The sequence below is a fragment of the Microcaecilia unicolor genome, chromosome 3 (genome assembly GCF_901765095.1).
Source record: "Microcaecilia unicolor chromosome 3, aMicUni1.1, whole genome shotgun sequence".
Taxonomy (NCBI): Eukaryota; Metazoa; Chordata; class Amphibia; order Gymnophiona; family Siphonopidae; genus Microcaecilia; species Microcaecilia unicolor.
Window position 1 is genome coordinate 235847736 of NC_044033.1, and position 23547 is coordinate 235871282.

General features: G+C 46.1%; 1 protein-coding gene across 1 annotated transcript in view; it reads right to left on the reverse strand.

Annotated features, from left to right (window-relative positions):
- Positions 1 to 17086, reverse strand: part of LOC115464451 (vomeronasal type-2 receptor 116-like) — a 117213-nt gene extending 100127 nt beyond the window's left edge. Inside the window, exon 1 of the mRNA XM_030194831.1 lies at positions 16325 to 17086. Coding sequence (XP_030050691.1) covers positions 16325 to 17086 — 762 coding nt within the window. The remainder of the gene's footprint in view (positions 1 to 16324) is intronic.
- Positions 17087 to 23547: the final 6461 nt, after the last annotated feature.

The window sequence follows — 23547 nt, forward strand, 5'->3', positions numbered from 1 at the left end:
CCCAAGTGCCAGCCCAAACCAAGTGGTATAGTGTCATTGATCTGAAGGATGCTTTCTTCTCCATCCCTCTTGCTGCCGCTAGCCAGCAGTTGTTTGCCTTCACGTGGGAAGACTTACAGACTGGGAGTAAGCAGCAATTCACATGGACCCGGCTCCCCCAGGGATTCAAGAATTCACCTACCCTCTTCGGTGACCAACTTGCCCAAGACTTGAAGATCTACCAGGACGAGTATGGGCCGGTCGTCCAGTACGTGGACGACCTGTTGGTAGCCCGGGAAGCATGCACGGATTGTGCAGAAGCTACCCTTTACCTCTTGAAAACCTTGGAAGCTCAAGGGTACCAAGCCAGCCGAAAAAAGGCCCAGATATGTGAGATCGAAGTCGAGTATCTGGGATTTCGCCTCCGAGAAGGCACCCGAAGGCTCGGTACACCCCGTACCCAAGCTATCCGCAACCAACCCATTCCTGCAAATAAGAAAGAACTGCGTGCGTTACTAGGAGCAGCTGGATACTGCCGGATCTGGATCATTAACTTCGCTGTTTTGACCCAGGACTTGTACACCAAGCTGAAGGGACCTGAACTCGAGGGCCAGACCCTCCAGTGGGAGAAACACGAACTGAAGGCTCTTCAGGACCTCAAAGAGGCCCTTGTGGCCCCACCAGCGCTCGTATTGCCAGATGTGACTAAACCGTTCCACTTGTTCGTCGACGAGAAGAAGGGATTGGCACTTGGGGTCCTCACCCAAATGGTTGGCACCTGGCAACGACCTGTAGCATACCTTTCCAAGGGCATGGACAATGTGGCAAGAGGTTGGCCGGGGTGTCTCCGAAGCATTGCGGCTGCATGCCTGTTGATACACGAGGCCAACAAGCTCACCTTTGGCCAGACGCTCCTTGTGACTACGCCCCATACCATCCGCGGCCTGCTCGAGAGTCATGGGCCCCGATGGATGACTAACTCCCGACTAGTCAAGTACCAAGCCCTACTGTGCGAGAACCCGGAGGTGCAAATCCAGGACACCACCAACCTCAATCCTGCTACCCTTCTCCCAGCCCCGGAACCCCCATTCCATGACTGTGCAGAGGTAATGGCCACTGTACATTCCAGCAGACCTGACCTAAAAGATCAGCCCTGGCAAGGGGGAATCACCTTGTTCACGGACGGAAGTAGCCAAGTGATCGAAGGAATCCGGAAAGCTGGCTATGCCGTTGTATCAGAGGATCATGTGATCGAGGCTATGGCCCTGCCACCCGGAACATCAGCCCAGAAAGCCGAATTGATCGCCCTCATTAGGGCTGTCCTCTGGGCCGAAGGGAAGATTGTGAATATTTACACTGACTCCAAGTATGCCTTCCTTACCCTCCAGGTACACGGTGCCTTGTACAAAGAAAGAGGTTTTTTAACAGCTGAGGGAAAAGGGCTCGCAAATGCCACGGAGATCTGCCAACTACTCGAAGCTGTATGGAAACCAAAGAAAGTAGCTGTGATACACTGCAGGGCTCACACAGGCCGGACGGACCCCATCGCCCGGGGAAATCAACGGGCGGACGATGCAGCAAAAAGGGCAAGTCAGCTCCCTCATTCCTCTGACCCCGTGCTTTTCGTCCATCTCCCCACAGAAGCCCCCATCTATGCCCCACAAGAAACAGAGTGGGCCCGGCAAGAGGGCCTGGAATCGCGAAATGGATGGTGGGTACTACAGGATGGCCGAATATGGATACCCGAAGCCCTGGCCTGGACGGTGGTCAGGGAAGCCCACAACCGCACCCACCTGGGGAGAGACGCCTTGGGTCGCCTGCTCGAGACCTATTATGTCAACAAACTATCCCTCTGGACCAAGAATGCTTCCAGCCAATGCACAACTTGTGCCCGGAACAACCCACGGACAGGACCAGGTCCTGCTCCTGGTCACATCCTTCGGGGCACCAGCCCATTTCACGTCTGCCAGATAGATTTCACGCACATGCCCCCAGCCCGGGGCTACAAAGCTGTCCTCGTGGCGGTGTGTACGTATACCGGATGGATTGAAGCCGTACCCACTAGGACAGAGATGGCTAAAGAAGTTACCTCCTTACTCATTCACCACATCTTGCCTCGATACGGGCTCCCTAAACAGATCAACTCTGATAATGGGCCTGCATTTGCCAGTGAAGTGACCCAACAACTTAGTACTAGACTGGGCCTCGATTGGAAGCTACATTGTGCCTGGAGACCCCAGAGCAGCGGGGTAGTGGAGAGAGCCAACCGATCCCTGAAGAACCAGCTTGCTAAACTATGCCAAGAAGCTAAAGCCAAATGGCCTGACCTGCTCCCACTAGCATTGCTGCATCTTAGGTGCACGCCAAAAGCTACAGGTCTCACCCCTTATGAGATGATGTACGCTAGGCCACCACCTCTGCCTTCCTTCCCCGACTCCCTGCAGATACAGGGTTAGAGTTCCCTAGTAAAACAGCTCAGGGCTTTACGCGAGGTAGTGCAGGACATCCAACAGTACACAGAGAGTGTAGGCCCCCTAGTCCTTACCAGCCCTACACACCAGTTTCGGGTGGGAGATGAAGTATGGGTGAAAGAATGGGACGAATCTAACTGCTTGAAGCCCAAGTGGAAGGGGCCCTCCCTTGTTCTCCTAACCACCCCAACCGCTGTTAAAATTGCAGGAAGCCCCGTGTGGATACATTGGACCAGGCTGAAGCCAGCTGCACCTACCGACGGCTCACCCACAGTTTGGACAGCTCACAGCCACCCAGACGCTCCACTGCGATTAACCCTGAAGAGGAAGTGAACCAGGTCCATGCCTAGTCAGAAGCTTAGCCCTTGGACATACTGCGTCTTTGGTTCACTGTTTATTGGAGCTGTCATCTTAAGCCTCGTCCTCTTCCTACTGCAACAGCTCGGATACCTCATCCATCAACCATGATGTTCAAACTATTCTGCATCCTCCACCTTTGCTCAGTCCCGGTGGAGCCGGTCGCCCTCAGTCTGAACTGTACCGAGTGTTTGCGCCTGGTGCGTCACCGAACGGCTGGAGGGTATAACCTAGTTACCACCCTCATTCACCAGTCTCAGCCCCCGGAGAAGGATTGTTACCCCCTTGCTTCGTGTGTCATTATTACCCCGGATGGTCCCCAGCAGTTCCACAGATGCCTTGAGAACAAGAATCGCACTGTCTGCCATTCTCCCTCAGCCCCCAAATACTATAATGTCACCCTGAGTGTGGGTCTTCCTCAGTATCCGGGCCAAGCATATCGAGGGCGGATCATCACGTCGTCTACCGGGGTCCAGGGAGATGGCATCCTATATTACGTTAACTCCACCCGCGTCCTTGTTGCCGGTGTGCAAACTACGGCCACCCTCACCTTTGACGTTTGTGCTGCCATGGATAAGCATCCCTGGTCTCATAAGTGCGGAAGCCAAAGCTGGCGAAAGTCCTATGCAGACAACCACAAGTATGTTTGTTCCCTAACGTTAGATTGGAGATATGGTTCCCCTTGGGCGTGGATACCATGTGGGGCAGACACCCGGGCCTCGGGATGGGAGCGAGTGTGCGCCTACACGGGAGGCGGATATCCCGGATGCGCCGGTCTGGGTGAATTCCGTCGGGGTCCCGGCAACACTGTGCTCCTGGATTGGCCCCTCTGAGGACCCGGAATCCCCTGGAAACAAACCTGGGGTCTTGGCATTGACGGGGCCGGGAAGGATCCGCTTACCTATATCACCATCTGCCAGAGCCTTGAAGAGAAACCTCCCATGCACTATCAGACCACAATCGTTGGATTCCAGGAGGTATTCGATGAAATCGCTCGCGCAGAGGAAGTAGCTACTAAGTTTCCTGTTTCCCCAGAAGCCCGGAACATGTTCCTCAATCTGGCTGAGAACATTGCCCTCTCCCTTGGAGTTACTAACTGCTTTGTCTGCGGTGGCACCGACATGGGTGAGCAATGGCCCTGGGAAGCGAAGGAAGTCCACCAGCATATGTGGGATGCTCTGAACACCACTAACATCACCTTTCCACAACGTCCGCGCCCTTACGAATGGGCATTGAGAACGAACATTATAGGCACTCTGTGTGTCAGCCGGGCTCCCTCCAAACAGTACTCTGTCCCTGTCAGTGACCCGGCCTGCACGGGAGTCATTCAGTATAATGGCAGCCGGACCACCTGGTGGCAAACTGACGACTTGCCCATACCGATGCCCATTTGGACTGAACCCACTCTGAATGCGACGTGGACACACGGGGGTAACGCCTCCCTTAAATGGATAGCCCCGGAAGGCTACTATTACATATGCGGCCGCAGGGCCTACGAACAGCTCCCGGCCCGCTGGTTTGGCACCTGCGTCCTGGGCACAGTCCGACCCAGTTTCTTCCTCCTGCCCCTTCGGGTGGGCGAGACACTTGGTATTCCCCTCTACATGGAACAGGGACCCGGAAATAGACGGAGACGGTCCACCCGTGGCACCAAAGTCCGGATAGGGGATTGGAAGGACAACGAGTGGCCGCCGGAACGCATAATTCATTATTATGGTCCGGCCACCTGGGCGGAGGATGGCACGTATGGATACCGCACCCCTATCTATATGCTGAACCGCATCATCCGTCTGCAGGCAGTGCTTGAAATACTCACGAATGACTCAGCCCTGGCTCTCAACGTCTTGGCACGACAGAACACCAAGCTGATCACCGCGGTGTACCAAAATCGCCTTGCCCTTCATTACCTGTTGGCCCAGGAGGGCGGGGTGTGTGGCAAATTCAACCTCAGCAATTGCTGCCTTCAGATCGACGACCAGAGTCACGTCATCAAGGATATCACCGACCGAATGGTGAAGCTGGCCCATGTCCCTGTCCAAACCTGGAACAGTGCCTGGGATTGGACTTCTTCCCTAACCGACTGGCTGCCTACCTCTGGGAGCCTCAAGGGCCTTTTTGTCATGGGGGGCCTGTTCTTGTTGTCCTGTTTATTAATACCCTTGTCTCTTCCCTTTGTTTTCAGATGTCTCCGTTCCACCATAGAAACCATTGCCGATCGGCGTGCAGCCGCCCACATCATGGCCCTCCAGATGTATTCCCCCATACCGCAATCCGATGTTGATGAAGCTGAAGTCTCTTCTCCCGAGGCGATCGACGGGCCGACACCCTTGTGATAGCGCAAGTCCGGCTACAAAGGGGGGGGAAACCACTAGGGACCCCCCGTCTCGACCCCGGCGAAGTAACCAACGGCTGCGCAAGGGCCTAGGGCTCTCTTATTGCCTCCCTTTTCTAACTGTCCCTGTCTCTCTCTTCCCTTTTAGGGCTCATGAAGGTGATACTCTCCACCAGAACGGATGTTCAAGTATCAAAAGGGGGGAATTGTAGGAGTGGACAAGCGAATACTGTACACGGCCTGCAGCCATCACTAGATTGACAGGACAACCTCAAGCTTTGCACACAACTTATGGACTTTGCCTTCTTTGTGGCATACTTTTATACTTGAATGGTTACTGAACATTTGCATCTTCTTGTATTATGCCTTAACCATCAACTGTCAGCTCCTGCTAGCTAGAGAGATGACTGTTTGAGACAGGATGCAGACGCATTAGATGAACAGCGTTACATACTGTTTACTCTATCTGGACTTTTGTGGACTTTTGCACTAACAGGATTTTATATTTGGATTCTGCATTCACACTTGCACCTTTGCTGGGTACCAAACCCTCAGCTTTTATATAATGAACCTAGACTAAGACTTAAACCTGTGCAGTTTAGACTTTTACTAGTAGTATGTATTTGTTAACCAGCAGCTAGATAACAAGTTGTAGTAGTCAGCAATTTAGGGTTGTAGGGAAGGCAGCTGGCTCTGCCAGCGCAGTCTCGTGATCCATGCATAGAGGCTGTATTGTGTAAATGTACTGGAACACTGCAATAAGTTACATTTCTTGCAAAGTAACAATTTCTATGAAAGCTATGAAACTGACGTATCTTTTCTCTGTGAGAACTACAGAACTACTAATGTATTGCGCATGTGTCTGTACTGCGCATGTGTATGTATGATGTATGGTGCGTTTTATGCGCATGACCAGTAATCTGTATAAGAACGAGTGTCATGTGGCGCTCGTGACGCAGTATCCTGAGGCTGAACTCAGTACTGTTCATTGCTAGCAATAAAGCTGCCTTGTCTTCAGAACCATTTGCCTCTTGTCTCCTGATTTACTTAGCCGAAGATTCTGTTACATTTTCTGGCGAGCCAGCCAGGAGTATATAGAGGGAAACAGATTATATATAAGAACGAGTGTCATGTGGCGCTCGTGACGCAGTATCCTGAGGCTGAACTCAGTACTGTTCATTGCTAGCAATAAAGCTGCCTTGTCTTCGGAACCATTTGCCTCTTGTCTCCTGATTTACTTAGCCGAAGATTCTGTTACAGGAGGGCTGATGGGGACGGGGGAAGGAGTTTGCAGGGGAGGAAACGAGATCAGACAGAAGCAGGGAGAGGTGGCTGTTGTGCAAGGTTGCAGGGTATTAGAGGACATAAGGGACAATCTAGTCAGTTTAGCTGGGAGACCTGCTGGATGGCAAACAAAGTCAGCTTGTACATCATTAGGATGCATGTTGGTTATGGTTAACTTGAAACTGGTGTCATTCAATGTGGATGGCATACACTCGCCGGTCTAATGCACAAAAATACTAACGTGGTTGAAATCTAGAAATATGGATATAGCCTACCTCCAGTAAATTCATTTGTCCACTACTGAACATCATAAACTGAAACAGGGATTGGTAGGAGAAGTGGTATCCTCCTCATAATAGACAACGAGGAGTGGCTGTACTACTAGATAAGCAGCTCCCCTTCCACACTCACAAAATAATTCAAGACAAAGAGGGAAGATACGTTATCCTGCTGGGAGAGCTCTGGGCTGGAAGCTTAACTTGTGCAACGTTTACGGCCCTAACACATATAGTCATGGATTCTTCTCAGACATAGTAGCTAAACTGATACCCCATCTGGATTATCAGCTTATTTTGGGAGGAGACTTAAATACTCTTGCAAACCCCACAATCGACTGTAAGCCAGCAAAAAGAGGGGGTCGAGATCAGGGGAGCAAAGGAATCAATTTTTTGCTAACTCAACTGGGGTTGGTGGACATATGGAGGACTTTGCACCCACACGATGCAGATTACACCTTCTACTCTCACCCTCATAACGCATACTCTAGACTAGACTACTTTCTAGCAGGGACTGTCTTTTTGTGTATGGTGTACAGCGCTGCGTATGCCTTGTAGCGCTATAGAAGTGATAAGTAGTAGTAGAAGTAGTAATATCACAGCCACTCTTCCCTGTGGCGCGAGAGGGGCAAATCATAGATAATTCCCTATCTGATCACTCAACAATCATGCTTCGCCTATCATTTGTGAGAGACCCAATGGATAGTGTCTGGAAATTCTCGCCCGCGCTATATAATGATACCCAGTTCAAAACCTATTTGAGAGAAAAATGGGTAGAATACCATTTCACTAATGACACAACGGATGTGGGATTTGTGACATACTGGGAAGCATCCAAGGCGGTATTAAGGGGACATATACTAGCCTACACATCGAGAAAGAAAAAACTACAGGAGGCAGAACTGTTAAGGCTATCACAGGACTACCAGGCTCTCAGGAGGCATCATGTCTCCAGACTAGATGGGGCCCTGAAGCAAAACATGATGGAGGTTAGAAGGCAGATTGATAATTTGCTGAGTATTAGGGCTGAGAGGGATATATATTATTAGCGATACAAACTATTCCAGTGGGGAAGTAAGGCAGGGAAGTTACTGGCTAACATGGTAAGACCGTATAGGTAGAGGCAAATTGTCACATCTATTAAAGATGGAGCAGGTAGGCAATACACCTCAGAACACAGAATTATGGCCCAGTTTGTCCAATATTACAGCTCTCTATACAAAGAAAGGGAATTAGATGAACACAAGAGGGATGAATTTTTCAAAGACTTGCATCTGCCACGGCTAAAGGTCGAACAGGTACAGGCACTAAATAGGCCAATAACAACAAAAGAGGTCAGATTTGGCATTAAACAGCTGAAGCTAACTAAAGTCCCGGGCCCTGTTGGGTTCGGGCCTGAATACTATCATATTTTAGCCGATCTCATAGCACAACCCCTGAGTAACATATACAATGCGGTGGGACAGGATGGGATGGGGCAACACCAAAATCTGTCCCACATCGTTTTATTGTCTAAGCCAGGGAAAGACGCATCACAGGTGGGTTCCTATCATCCCATATCTCTCCTTAACCAAGATGTCAAACTGTTGGCAGTCATTCTGGTTCACCGACTGAACGCCTTTCTCCCATCCATTGTACACGAGAACCAGGTGGGCTTTGTACCCGGCCGGTACGCCTCCATGAACCTCATATGTGCACTGGCGGCAATACACACATTTGGGGGGAGGGGGGACTAGAAGCCATCGCAGGCCTAGACATGGAGAAAGCATTCGATAGTATATCATGGCAGTGTGGGTTATGGGGAAATACGGGCTCCAGGGCACAATTCTGGCATGGGTCGGGGCTCTCTATACCCGCACACAGGCGCAGTTAATGATAAACAATAAATTGACAAAGAGCTTCGAACTACAACGAGGGACGAGACAGAGATGTCCTCTATCACCTATCCTATTTCTTCTGGTCATTGAACCCCTAGCTGCTAAAATCCGCCAAAGCGATCAAATAGAAGGACCGGGTGGGAAGGTAGGATATCCATATTAACCTTTTCGCAGATGATATACTGCTCTATCTTAAGGATGCCACAACACACCTCCCGAAGGCGCTTACTCTAGTAAAGGAATTTGGGGATATCTCTAGACTTCGGGTTAACTGTGATAAATCGGAACTCCTCCCACTGGGAGGGGATTCCCAGACCCTAGACTTCAAGACATGCCCATCCCTCCGGTAAAGCACCCTATACGCTATCTGGGGATCTTCCTTAGCATCTGACATGCAGAGATGTATAGATGCAACATCCTAGAACCGATAGATAAAATACGGAAATTGTGTTTCAGGTGGAAAAATCTCCCAATATCCTTGTTCGGTAGAGTGGCTTTGACGAAGATGGTGACCAAATTACTATACCCATTACAGGCTATCCCAATCTGGATTAAAAGGAAAGATGAATTACTGTTTAGGTCCATAATATGCTCCTTTCCATGGAGGGGACGAGGGGCACGCATAGGGCATCCCAAATTGGCCTTGGATAAGAAGGGGGTGGACTCAACCTCCCCGACTTACGGCTGTACAATTTGGCAACATTAATGAGGATTGTTTCAGAGGGCATTACGGGGACCCATCAGTTCACACCCCAAGGATGGCTGGAGGGATAGAGTGCGCCATACTCTTTTATAAATCTCCTGCACACACCTGCTGGGCTAGGCACCCCACATAATATGCAGCTAAGCTTCCTGGCACCAATATGGGTGGCCTGGTGCTGGTGGAGAACTCGGCAACAACGAAGCCCAAATGCGTCACCCTTCTTGCGCTTGGAGGTCAATGAGGACTTCCAGCCTGGTATGGGCCTCTTACCCTTCCCCGAGTGGGCGAAAATGGGATGCATTAGTATGGGGAAAATGCTTGCGCTGGGTACAGACCAGTTCCTATCCTTTGCACAAGTAAAAGAGAAATGGGGCCTTCAAAATGGACACGTTATCATATTTGCAGGCTAGACACTACTGGCAGCAAGTGAGAACGAAATATGGGTTGAAGGGGACGTACGGGGCGGTTGACCCTATAATCACGAACATGACAGCTGAGGGAAATAGATTGACTACCTGGTATAAAGTATTGAAATGATTAGGCCCGGAGAGCTGTAGGGTGAGATAAATAATACCTAGGGCAACAAGTACCCACAGATTACTTATACCAAGATTCCCTGATGCATAAGTCTGCCTAACAGACTCACTAGCTCTGTCTAGGGTGAGATACAGGAATCTTGCTTCTGGCACCTCTCCAGGTGTTGGTGTGTAGAGTGAAAAAGAAAGACACAGCTGATAGATATATATATATTAGCTTTATTATGGATAAGAAAATAGAAATACTCTGCGCTAGCTTATGCAATAAAATATCCCTTACTGATATGAGCACTACCAAAATATATTGTCTAAACTACACTCTGATTATCCTGAGACTAAGTACGGTAATGATTAGAACAGTACAAATGATAACCTAATAATCCTTATGAAACTTATCACATCTTATGCAAAATACACATTAGCTGCTTTCCCTGACCAAGAGCTGACATAAACCAGTCGTACTTAGATAAAACCACTGCCTAACCCCAGACCAGGAAATATATCACTGTGATCTTACCACGCTGTCGTGATGACGGCTTCAGATAAGACCAGAGCAGAATCTCCCCAGACGCTATTTTAGCTGTCGGTGTCTTAGGTAGTGCAGGTCTTTATTAGCCCACGTAGGTTCCCGTCACTCCTTTGGTTATCAGAGCCAATATCTCTGCCACAGGTATTTGCACCAGGATGCAGGTCACGAGGTTGGTATCATACAAAGTCTCTAGCTCACCCCGAGCCTTGCTGGATTTCTCAGGTCCTCTTACCAGTTGCCCCTCTTCCAAGGGTCTCCCGACTCATTAACTTACTTCTGTTCCCGCTTTCCCCATCCCTCTCGGTCAGGTGACGGTAGGAACCAATTGTGATCTTGTCCAGTTCAGTACATGGCAAGAAGAGTTCTTTGTTTTGTGACCTTGGAGAATGGTAACTTCTGGAGCCATGTCTGCCTCCCTACTCCGTTCTCAGGGTGATAGAAGTGGGTGTTTAGAACACAGACTGTCCTTGGCTTTAGCAAGCCTGTCAGTGATTTTCCACAAGCTGAAGCTGGATCTTGCTGACACATAGATGTTGCAGCAGCCATCTTATTATACCAAGATGTCATAGGCTTGTATAGGCCAAGACCAGCTTAGGCTAGATCACAGGGAAATACCCCTACAGAGCACCGTTGACACCGTCATACAGAGATGGAATACCCAATACTCAAACTTACTGTTTGCCACATTATATGAGATGGTCAAGTCGGCGGATCTGCAAGAGACACAATACAAAATCATACATAGAGCATATATTTTGAGGGCGAAGGGGGCCCAGATGAAAATGTGGGGATCCAATCAATGTCTGAGATGCCAAAATGGCTATGGGACACTCCTGCATGCCTTTCTCGAGTGTCCCAAACTAGATATTTGGAACAGAATATTCCCTGTACTTAATCAGGCATGCCGATTCACCCTGGAGTGGTCTTATGCCACACTGCTCCTGGGGAGCAGTCATTCCTGATGTCACAGGGGTTGGCACAGCCTCAAAGGCGTTTCCCCTACATAACAACCTTGGTGGCTAAAAAAGCGATCTTGCGGTTCTGGACATCTGAGGAGCCTGTTCCTTTTGCATGTTGGGTTTCAAGAGTGACCAAGGTGGCTAAATTCGAACATAAGTCCTATGCACGAGCCTTGAGTGTGAATCACAGACAGTATGCGACGGTCTGGCAGCGACTTCTTGAGATATTGAACCAACACAACTCTCAAACACTGCAAACTGACGGGGAGGGCGGGAGGGATGGGAGGGCAGGGAAATGAATGGGGAAGAGAGAGGATGAATGCACGGTGGAATGCCTGTTGATCCTTGTAATTATACACGTATGTAAGTAAGTAAGTGGGTATGACTGGAGTAGTGGATAGGGGCCAAGAGAGAGACTGGCTGGGTTCGTTGAGTGAGAAACATAAAAGTCAATACGTGGTTGCGATATTCCTGGTGACTGGGTAACACTTGTTTATAACTGGTGATGATCTATGTACTGAAACAAACCTATATGTAAACTTATGCAAGCACCTACCGTATTGACATGAATAAATATACATTTAAAAAAACAAAAACAAAGTGTACCCAGTTCAGCTCAAAATCCTTAATAAATTGAAGACCTAGGATATCAGGAATAACTTTTCCAAAAATATAATTAAAATAGATTCCTCTGAATTTTTATGGTTCCCCACTAAGTTTAATTGCATAGTTTATATTTGTCATTCTATATTATATTATATAATGCTACATCTCATTAACTATCTAACCCTCCTGTTTACTAAGCCATGCTAGTAGCTGGCGGTGTTCTAATGCCGACACAGCCCATTCACTTTGAATGGGCTGTGTTGGCATTGCCGAGTGGTAGCTGTTAATGTAGCTTAGTAAATGGAGAGTATACATTGCAACTATAATTGCTTTATTATTATAAGGTGCTATTCACAATTATGTTATAATTATTATAATTTAATATGGGTGCAAATATGCTCCATTTTTAATTCTTCCAATATTCATATTCACTCATTCAACTAAACTGTTAAGATTGTAATTGTTATGTTAATTAAGAATTTATTTCACTGTCATTCCATCTAATAGAGGTCTGTCTCAGGTGGCTGTTTTTCACTTTGTCTCATCAATTAATGCTTTATACATTGTATATTGCTTCATTGCATGTTGTTATATTTTTAACAAATATTCTTTCATATTCTCAACTGCTAAGGTATGCTTTTCTATCATATCCCATATTTTTCTATAGAACTACACAACTGAGTGGAGTTATCCTCAATAATATTTTATATTAATGGTTGTCACCTTCATTTCACTGAATGTTAGACTGAACAACCCCATTAAAAAAAATCATTATCTGTGTCTAAATTGTCACCAGATTTTATACTCTTTCAGGATTTAAATGTGGCAGAATCTGCTGAGCTATACACCAAATGGTCCCTACCAACAATTTTCTCTCCAGCAGGCAAAAAAATAGAGTAGTCACTATCAGGGGCAACCCCTTCATCATAATGAACATACATGCTCCTAATTCTGATATTCCTGATTTCTTTCACACTGCTGTTGAGGTAATATCTAATGAAAGTGAATAGGGGAAAATTTTAATATAATTCAAAATCCTGAAAGCGATAGAAAATCTGTATATCCTTTCAAAAGAATCTAAGGCTTGGTCACCTCTACATGATGTAATGATACAGCTACATGTACAAGATGCTTGGCACTTTATGCACAATAATTAGAGGTAATACCCATTTTATTCCCTACCACACAATTCATATTCCAGAATAGATTATTTTTTTATATCCAACTCCTTTTTAGATAAAACATGCCACTCCAGTATTGAAAGTATCCCACTATCAGATCATGCACACATAGTCCTTCAACTTAACATCACTGATGTCAGACTGGTGAGTTCTTGTACCAAGTAGAGTGCTGCTGAGCCCGGTACTCAGACCAGGTTCTGCTTGGCGACCAAACAACCCCGGGTTTCACCTGCGCTGACCGCCGTTTCCCAGAGGTTGAGCCCCTAGGTGCGGGCGGCCCGCAGGACTTACGAGACGGAGCTGGAAGCGGGGTGGTGAACGTATTGGCCATGCAGGCAGCAGGCAAGAGAGTGATCCAGGTACTGGCAAAGTCAATAGGCAGGCAGCAGGCAGGGGAGTAATCCAGGAACAGGCAATGTCAACAGGCAGGCAGCAGGCAGGGGAGTAATCCAGGTACAGGCAATGTCAATAGGCAAAAAACAGGCAAGAGAGTAATCCAGGTACAGGCAAAGTCAGCAACGAGGGACAAGTAGATAAGAAGCAAATTATAGAGCAAGTAACACCTACCAAAGTAGAAGCCAATGCATGGAGTCCAGGAAAAGCTCAGCTGATAAAGTGCTGGCGTCTGACATCAGCAGGAACCAGCAGGGAGAAGGAGCACAGCCATAGGACAAGAGCAGGGGAAGGAGGAACTAGAAGACCAATAGGAGAGAAGCAAGGGAAGCCAGGCAGAGGGAGGGCAGACCCAGGTGCATGGAAGCAAAGCAATCAAGGAGCCTGCAACCACCACTCTCTGAACAAACCCAGAGAAGGACTGCACAAACATGGCTCAGGGCAGTGCCAGTCAAGTGTGCATGTCGATGGGATCCCCGCACCAGGGGCGTAGCCACGGGTGCCCACCCAGTTTTGGTTCAGGCCCACCCAGCAGTGGAGGCAGCGGAGTGGAGGGAGCAGGCTGTGCTCCGTTCCCCCATCTGCCTCCCTCACTCTCATGGCAGCGCTTCCCAAACGCTGCCCACCGCCACCATGATCGCAGGATTTACCTCCCTCCATCTCAGCAGCAGCGGTAGCGAATCATACACGCTGCCTCCTTCTAACCCAGAAGCGGCAGAATCTGCTGAACTATAAACCAAATGGTCCCTACCAACAATTTTCTCTCCAGCAGGCAAAAAAATAGAGTTAGAAAGAGGCAGCGTGTATGTTTCGCTACCACTGCTGCTGAGACGGAGGGAGGTAAATCCTGCGATCGTGGCGGCGGTGGGCAGCATTTGGGAAGCGCTGCTGTGAGAGTGAGGGAGGCAGATGCGTGAACGGAGCTCAGCCTGCACTGTAAATTTTTTTGGGGGGGAGAAGAGGGCTCCGGGCGGGCAGGTGGAATCGCAGGACATGGATGGGAGCAGGAGGGGCGAGAGGAGAATCGCTGATGGCTGGAGGGAGGGGACAGGGGAGAAAAGAGAATTGCTGGGTATGGTATAGATGGATAGAGGGGGGCAGGGGCAAGAACAGAATTGCTGGGTATGGCTGGATAGGGGCAGGGCAGAGAGGAGAATTGCTGGGTATGGTATAGATGGATAGAGGGGGGAAGGGGCAAGAACAGAATTGCTGGATATGGCTGGATAGGGGAAGGGCAGAGAGGAGAATTGCTGGGTATGGATGAATGGAGGGGGGCAGGGGAGGGAAGAGAATTGTTGAGGATGGATGGATGGAGGGGACAAGGGGAGAGAGAGAGAATTGCTGGGTATGGATGGATAGAGGGGGGCAGGGGAGAGAAAAGAATTGCTAGGTATGGATGGCTGGAGGGGAGAGGAGAGTTGCTGGACATGCGTGGATGGAGGGGAGGAAAGAGGAGATAGGAAGGTTACTGGACATGGGTGTATGAAGGGGAGGGCAGGGGAGAGGAGGGTTGCTGGACATGGATGGAGGGAAGGACAGGGGAGAGGAGAGTTGCTGGACATGGATGGAAGAGAGGGAAGGAGAGAAGAAATGCTGGCCATGGATGGAGGGGATGGAACAGTGAGGAAGGAGATGAGATGAGGGAAAAGGAAGAGAGGAGAAAAACTGCACATGGATGAAGAAAATAGGCAGAAGCTGGATCCACTGGACAGTCAAGTCTGCGGAGGACCCAGCTTTTACTTATGGATATAGAGCAAGAAATGAAGAAGAAAGGAGGAAAGTAAAGAAATAAATGGAAAGGAAGCCCTGGAAACGGAGTTAAGAGGACAGATAGCAGCAGAATCGGATACTGGGCCAGCATGATCAGAAAAACAGTCACCAGACAACAAAGGTAGAAAAAAAATCATTTTATTTTCATTATAGTGTTTGGAATATGTCCACTTTCAGAATCAGGTGCTCAACATTAAAAGTTTATATTTATTTATTTATTTACTTATTTATGGCATTTTATCCCACATTAAACATGAATTAAATTGGAACCTGGGATCATTTAACTTTTTTTTCCTGGAGAGAGTAATGCATTGCCCCCCCCCCCCCCCCCCCCCCCCCCCAGGATCTCTCCCCGGCTATAGCCAGCTCTGCAATTTTGAGGGGAGGTGCACAGGTGGACGGGGGGGGGGGGGGGGGGGTGCAGAGGTGGACCGGGGAGAGAGCCTGTTGTTAAAACATTTACCAGCACACCACTGTCTAGTGTCCACCCATCCAACCTGTTGGCCCACCCAAAAATTGACTTCTGGCTACGCCACTGCCCCCGCATAGCCCGAGGACACCGCTTGCGTTGAGGTAGGGGACATGACAACTGAGCAGGCAAAACATGAAACAAACTGGTGATTTAATGCCATCTTATTAGATTGTTTACATTTCTAAGATAATATCTCTATTTCATTCTATTCAAGGTATTTATATCCCACTAATATCAATACAGAATCTATTCGGGTTACATAATTTCAAAAAAAAACACATATAGAAATAAGAAAGCCCTACAAAATTATTCATTCAAATACTTATTAAAAAGATAAGTCTTCAAACCATTACGGAATTGTATATAGCTAGAAATCATCCAAATTTAATTTGTACAGGTATATAATTCTACAATTTACTAGCTTGAAAAATAAAAGAACCATGCTTTACTTTTTGCAATTAGCTGCATGTCCATGATGTTTGACATGAAGCATCTGTGTGAATATACAGACTTCACTGCATCGTGCTTCCCTTTCACACTGTGTAAACATATAGCATCTCTTCTTTCTGACTATAACATTCCTCTAACATAGGATATTACCTTCCATGGCAAAACATCAGAACAGCTCTCACTTTCTCCACTCCATATGGTAGTATTTCCAGATCTAGAAGTGATCATGTCATGCAGTGCATATGCCAGGCTGTACACAGCATTGTATACATTGTAGCTGTCCCCAGAGTTTATGATGTCACAGTGTATGATGTAGGCAGATGTTTTAACATTGCTGCAGGATCTTTGGATGCTTTTGAGGCACTTGTTGTTACACAGGTCCCTCCACCACATCTCTATGAATGAATCATTTGGAAATATTGAAGGATTAACCTCACGGAGAAATTTGTGAAAATTTGGAATAATTTTCTTTCCCACGGTGAAAGCTAAGGTATTTTTTCTATCAATAAAGTATGAGGGCAAGAAAAATTCCATTTCAGCTGTGATGATCCAGACCTTTCCAGGTGCTTCCCAAATGGATGTATAACTTACAGCCTCTGTGAAGTCTTTATTACAATACAAAATAATCACTTTAGTTGAAGATTTATGGATGATCTCAGAAATATTTTTCATATCTTGAAACAGCAGAGTATTGGACTGACTAAAGGTTTCTATGAATTCAATGCAACCTCCACTCTGCTCAATCCCTTCTCTCAGGATCTGCACAGCCCTCATGCTGTTCTCATCCCTAGATGCAATGATGCCGACCCAGGTCCAGCCAAAATGCTTCAGTAGTTTGACTATCCCAGCACAGAGGTGCAGATCACTAGGTACAGTTCTGTAGAAATAAGGAAACTCAACCTTGTCGCTCATGACAAGATTCCCTGAGGTGTAACTAATCTGCTGAAAATAAAAGATGGAATTTATCATCACCTTTATCATGAAAAGATCACATTTTATTCATATATCAACTACTTAGAGCCTAATTCTACTGTAAAGAGTGGAGGAGAAAACAGGTGACATGATAAAGCCAGTAGTATAGTAAAATACTAATAATGGCAGAAAAAGACCTGAATGGTCCATCCAGTCTGCCCAAAAATGACATTCATTATCAACTCCTGATTATACAAAAAAAAATGAATATGATATACTTGATTATTGTCTCTCTTGGCATTTCTGTGACACAGACCATAGAAGTTAGCCCAACCCTGTTCTTAGGTTCCATGTACAGAAGTTGCCTTCAAAGCCCACTTTGTCATTTTAGGTATATCAACAGTAAAGTCTGTCTGGCCCTGTTCTTACATTCCAAATTACTGGAATTTCTATCAAGCCCTCTCTAGCCCATCCTAAACCAATTGCCATAAATGGGATCCAGACCACACAAGCTTGCCCACGTGACAGTTTCCAAGAAGTAGAATCATGCAACCTGATACGTTGATTTGTTTCATTCAAGAAAATAAATTAGTTATAATGAAACTTGCAACAAATTTCCCTCTCAGACTTCTTATTATACTGAGAATAATTTTATACTCATGAGTTCAAATTATACATCATACATATTAATCACATTGGTCTTAAAGTTTGAACATGTAGTTCATTTTACAAACTTTTGTCTCCGAATCATCATCTAAATTCTAGTTTGTCACAGTTAAGGGTGAGAGGATAATAATTTGGTTTAATTTTGCTAAAGGTTGATGTTCTTTAAGGAAGGTTGAATGAAGTGAAATCAAAGATGCTCCCTGACCTGTGGATAGTGGTATATCTTAGAGAGGCTGGAAAACTGGCTCGAAAGCTCAGCTGGAAGACCTTCAATAACAGCAGCCAGTGGTCCAGATGTTTTGCAGATGTAATTTGGGATCTCAGTGTCCATTCCTGAAAATATGCTCATGGCAGCTGTATACATTAGTAATAAGTTGTTATAAGGGTCATAAATGTGGAACCCCAGTGTAAGGTTGGGTAAGAGCTCCGAGCTGTTGTTAATCTCCTCCACCGCAGACACAAAGGCCAGGAAGTTGTAATACTTCAATAGTACAGGACTTTAAGGAAATAAATGTCATTTAATATGAAATTAGCATCAAACTATAAGATACAGAATCACATACATTAGTGTTAGACAAGAGTAAAATAGGTTTAGGATAAGGGTTTGAAGCATTGTTTGTAACAAGCTTTACATATTGGTCTGATGACAAAGACCAACGCGTGCATGCTCCAGGTTCACCACAAATTAATTGTATTTCTAATATTTTTTCCATTCTAGCCATGAATCAGGTCATAGCAAGTAAATGCACATTGTACCCTCATTCACACACCCATTTTCACTAGACTCTAGCACCTCTCTCTCTCTGCCTATACATATGCATCTGAACCAACAATATGGAGGGGCATTTTCGATAGTTCATATGAGTCAGACTTTGGATGTTTTGAGCTAAACGTACCAACTCCAAATAAGAGAAAACTCATTTTTGAAAAAAGATAAAAATCTGCCTTTTTTTCCTAAAAAAAACTGTTTCTAACAAAGTTTTGTCTTTATGCATTTATCTTTTCAGGCAATTTTCAAAAAAAAAAATGCACAAGTTAAAAATTGACAAAATCATGCCACTGGGATGTAGGAGGGGCCAACATTTTGAGTAGACTGGTTCCTCAGATATGACAGGAGAGCAAATGGGCACCCCAGGGGGCAATGCAGTGGACTTCATATAAATGCTCCCAGATATACATCTCATCATTGCTCCCTTACCTTGTCTGCTGAGCCCTATAAAACCCACCTAAAACCCACTACTCCCAACTGTACATCACTGGGAGTCATCGTGGATAGGACGTTGAAATCTTCAGTTCAATGTGATGCGGAGGCTAAGAAGGCGAACAGAATGCTGAGTATTATTAGAAAAGGGATGGAACACAAGCATGCGGATTTTATAATGCATTTATATCGCTCCATGGTGCGACCGCACCTGGAGTATTGTGTTCAGTTCTGGTCGCCTCATCTCAAAAAAGATATAAAGGAATTGGAAAAGGTGCAGAGAAGGTCGGCAAAAATGATAAAAGGGATGGGCCAACTACCCTATGAGGAGAGGTTAAGACGGCTAGGACTCTTTAGCCTGGAGAAAAGGTGGCTGAGAGGTGATGTGATAGAGGTCTACAAATTAATGAGTGGGGTAGAGCGGACAGATGTGAAGCGTTTGTTTACACTTTCTAACAATAATAGAACCAGGGGACACAAGATGAAATTAGAATGTGGTAGGTTTAAAACAAATAGGAGAAAGTTTTTCTTTACTTAGCGCGTAGTTAGACTCTAGAACTCATTGCTGGAAAGGTAGTGACAGCAACTGGCCTTGCTGAGTTTAAAGGGGGTCTGGACAGATTCCTGAAGGAAAAGTCCATTGATCATTATTAAATATGGGATTTTTGCCAGGTTCTTGGGGCCTGGATTGGCTGCTGTCGGAGACAAAGTGCTGGGCTTGATGGACCTTTGGTCTTTTCCCAGCGTGGCAGTGCTTATGTACTTATGTACAATAGCCATTATGAGTGAAGGGGTCACGTATATATGGGTAGAGTAGGTTTCTAGTGAGGTTTGGAGGGCTCACAGTTTCCACCACAAGTATAACAGGTAGTAAGAGGTATAGGCCTGGGCCTCTTGTCTACAGTGCACTTCATCCACCACCAACCACACTACTCCTTGGACCTGTATGCTGCTTGATGGACCATGCTATATCATCTAAGGCTGTCATAGAAGCTGGTACTATTTTTTTATATTTCAATATATTTATTATATTTTCATATACACACCAAGAACACCTCTTGTACAACAACGGAGAGCAGTACATACATAATAAACAGGAAATAACCTATCATACAATTACAATCCCGCCTCCTTCCTTAGTCCTCACCTAAACAACCCAAGCCACCATTCAGGGAAAAGAATAGGAAATCAAACCCCCCCCCATACTAGGGAGATACAAACAAAACGACTCAAAAGGAGTTGTAGAGGATTATTATAACTGAGGTGCAGATCTTATCTCTGCTCCAGGTGACAGAGAAGGGGCTCCCTCGCCCCCCCTGGAGTCCAGGAACGCCTTCAACTGCAAGGGTTCAAAAAACACATACTTCACAGCCTCCATCTTCACCACACATTTACAGGGCTAATTGAGCCAAAAAAGGCCCCCCAACTGAAACACAGTAGGGCGCAGCTTAAGAAAAGCTTGCCGCCTCTTCTGCGTTACCTTGGTCACATCAGGATACATCCTAACTTGAACATTCAAAAACTTTTCCTTCCGAGATTTAAAAAACAACTTCAAAATCCGGTCTCTATCAAAATGAGAAATAAATGTCACAATAAGAGTAGCGCGCTCCTGCCGCTCCTCCTCGCCCTCCAGCTCCCTAATAAAGTCCAAGGTGTCGAACCGCACAGCAGACTCCCCAACACCAGCCTGCTCCCCCTGCACCACCCGTTTAAAAGGTTGCAAATAGTATATCTGCGAGATAGGCGGGCAGGCTGGTTCCGGCACCTTCAACACTTCCAAGAAGTATTTTTTAAAAGTCAGAATTGGTGCAGTCAAATGTTGTTTAGGGAAATTTATCAGGCGCAGAGTATTAGCCCTCTGCCGGTTTTCCAGGGCCTCAATCTTCCCATGCAACCATTTATTCTCTTTAATAATGGTAGCATGCACCGACTGAACTGACTTAATGGCCAACTCATGGGCCTCAGATCTTTCTCCAACCTCTTTCAATTGCCGTCCCATAGTAGTAATAGTCTCTAATGGGAGCTGCGAGGTCTGTGACAAAAGTAACATCTTCTTAGAAAGAGAAGTTTCCAATGTCAATAACGCCTCCCATATTGTTTCCAAAGTAAAATTCGGCGGTTTAGGCAAAAGCGAAGACTTACATAATTCTGCAGCGCTCCTTACAGACCCCATGGTGAGACCGGTCCCTTCCTCCAACAGCCTTCCCCCCGGAGCACCGCCTCCCGGCATGCTGAACCTTCTCTCTTCCAGGGCATGCTGTTCTCTCATACCCGATCCGGGTCCTGCCCCAGGGCCCTCCGCCCCCTCCTCGGAGGCCAGGAGACCCTGTCCGGCCGCATCTCGCACCGAGGCAGGCATGGGAGGCGGATCCCGCACCTCCGGGCTGAGCTCCGTCTCCAGCGGCAGGGACGCTTCACCTCTCTCCGCCCCTCCCGACACCGAGGCACCCGAACTCTGCTGACTTCCTCCCACCACAACGAAGCGGTCCATCGTGCCTGAAGCAGGCCCTGCAGGCGCCACAGAGCCAGGCGCCCGCTTGCCCTTTCTCTTCGGCATTCCTTAGGTAAGCTTGCTCAAGGAAACGGTCTGTGCTGAACAGCCACGCTGCACTCCCTTCAGGCCGCCCGCTGGTACTATTTTTATTCATATTTTTTAATTAGTGGGAGGGGGTCAGTGACCTCTAGGGTAGTAAGGGGAGGGGTAATCCCTGAGCCCAGTGGTCATCTGGTCATTTAGGGCACATTTTTGTGTCTTGTTCATAAAAAAAAACAGGTCTAGACCAAAATAGTTGAAAATTTCACCCTAGATGTTTTGGTTTTATGTTATAAAACATCCAAGTATTACGCACACCCTAATTTCAATTTTAAAACACCTCTTAGACACCCCCTTGTTATTTGGACACACTACAGATGAAATGCATAGATAGATGTCCACAAAACAGGTTTTTTTAACGATTTGGATATTTAGAGAAAAAAATCCATCCAAATGGTGCTTTGTGACACTTTTGGACATTTTTCTCTTTTGAAAATAAACTCTCCTCCCAAGATTATATAGGAACCAAAGGAGGATGGATGAGGAAGTGGTATCAGGGTAGATTGCATGCTTGGAAGTACAGGTAGAAATCCCCAATCCCCAGCAACAAAAAAGAGGCCAGAGTCATGTTGGAACAACTAGAAATTCACATCAGCCACATGTGAAGATGTGTCCCAGAGGGCAAGGAGAAAGGAAGGGGGAGGTCATAAGAGGAAGAAGAGAAAGGAAGGGGTAAGAACAAGGAGGAAGAGGAGATGAGGTGGGAGAAGACCACTAAACTTCAATGAAGTTGACTAATTTAAAATTTCATACAAAAGTTTGTAATCCAATTTATTTTTATGGGTAACTCTACTTGACTTTTCTGGAGAATAGCAGACAGTTCACAGGAAAACCCTCTGGTTACTAAATCAGTGCCTGAATAATCTGTTCACATGAATAACTTCCCTAAATCTTAATGCACAGATACTGTGTTTTTAGTTTCATGGGATATACAGGCAAACACTTCACTTGTTATGTGCTGTCAAGTTTCTGCACTTAAGGAAAGTAAGGATGGAGGTAATTCATACAAAAGTAAGCAAAATGGTGTATTGTCTGAAGAATAAGTTACACACAGAGGGGCTGAAGGAGATAAAGACAGACTCGACATAAGAAGAAAAGCAAAAGGAAGATACAATGCAAGTTTTCACATACTTATATGCTATGAATAAGGTACAAACAAGTAATGTTTTCAAAAAAATGAAAAGCTGAATTTTAAATGGATGTCAAAGGAATTAAGAAGGGGAGAACCTCAAAAAAGAAAAGATGTGATTTTTTGTTTCTTTCTTGGAGAGTATGGTGGATATTTAAAGTAGTTCAATAGTAAACAGCAACATTATGCAAACATGCTTTGGAAAAACATGGGGAGGTCACTTTTCACAATATGTTTACCCAGGATCTGAAGCTGTCTGAAAACTTTTCAATCTGTTCATTGGAAGAAGTACACACATGAAAAAATACATTTTATCTGCTCTAAAGATATGAGAGATTGAGAAAGACAACATCATATCCAGTAGTGTATTTTTACAATGATTTTATGGGGAAAATATTTATCGATAAAGAGATGAAATTCTTAGCAGGTCCTTTTTCCCCAGGGTACTTTTCAACGAAAAATACTCATACTTAATGTGAGAGAATTGGTAACTTGTAATCAGGTTATATTTGCAGTTCATGCCAGTGACTAACAAAAAAAAAATACAAGCCTGTCTAATGTAGAAACTGAGCCATAATTCTACTTACTAGCTAGATACAACAAATGAGGGAACAGTTGTGAAGGATGGAAGATGAAATGGAAAAGAGATTTCTACAGTTACAAGTCCCCCAATCATGATGTCCCCATCCCTCTGGTAGCCTGGTCGTAGCTCTGTTGATCGGTAGTTTCCAAGTGTGCACTGACACTCAGCCGTCTTCCACAGGATGTCACAAAGCATCAACACAATCAGAACCAGATGAGCTTCCATTTTTAGTGCTGTGAAACAGCTTCTACTGTGATAACGTTCACTCTTCCCACTCCAAATGTAACAG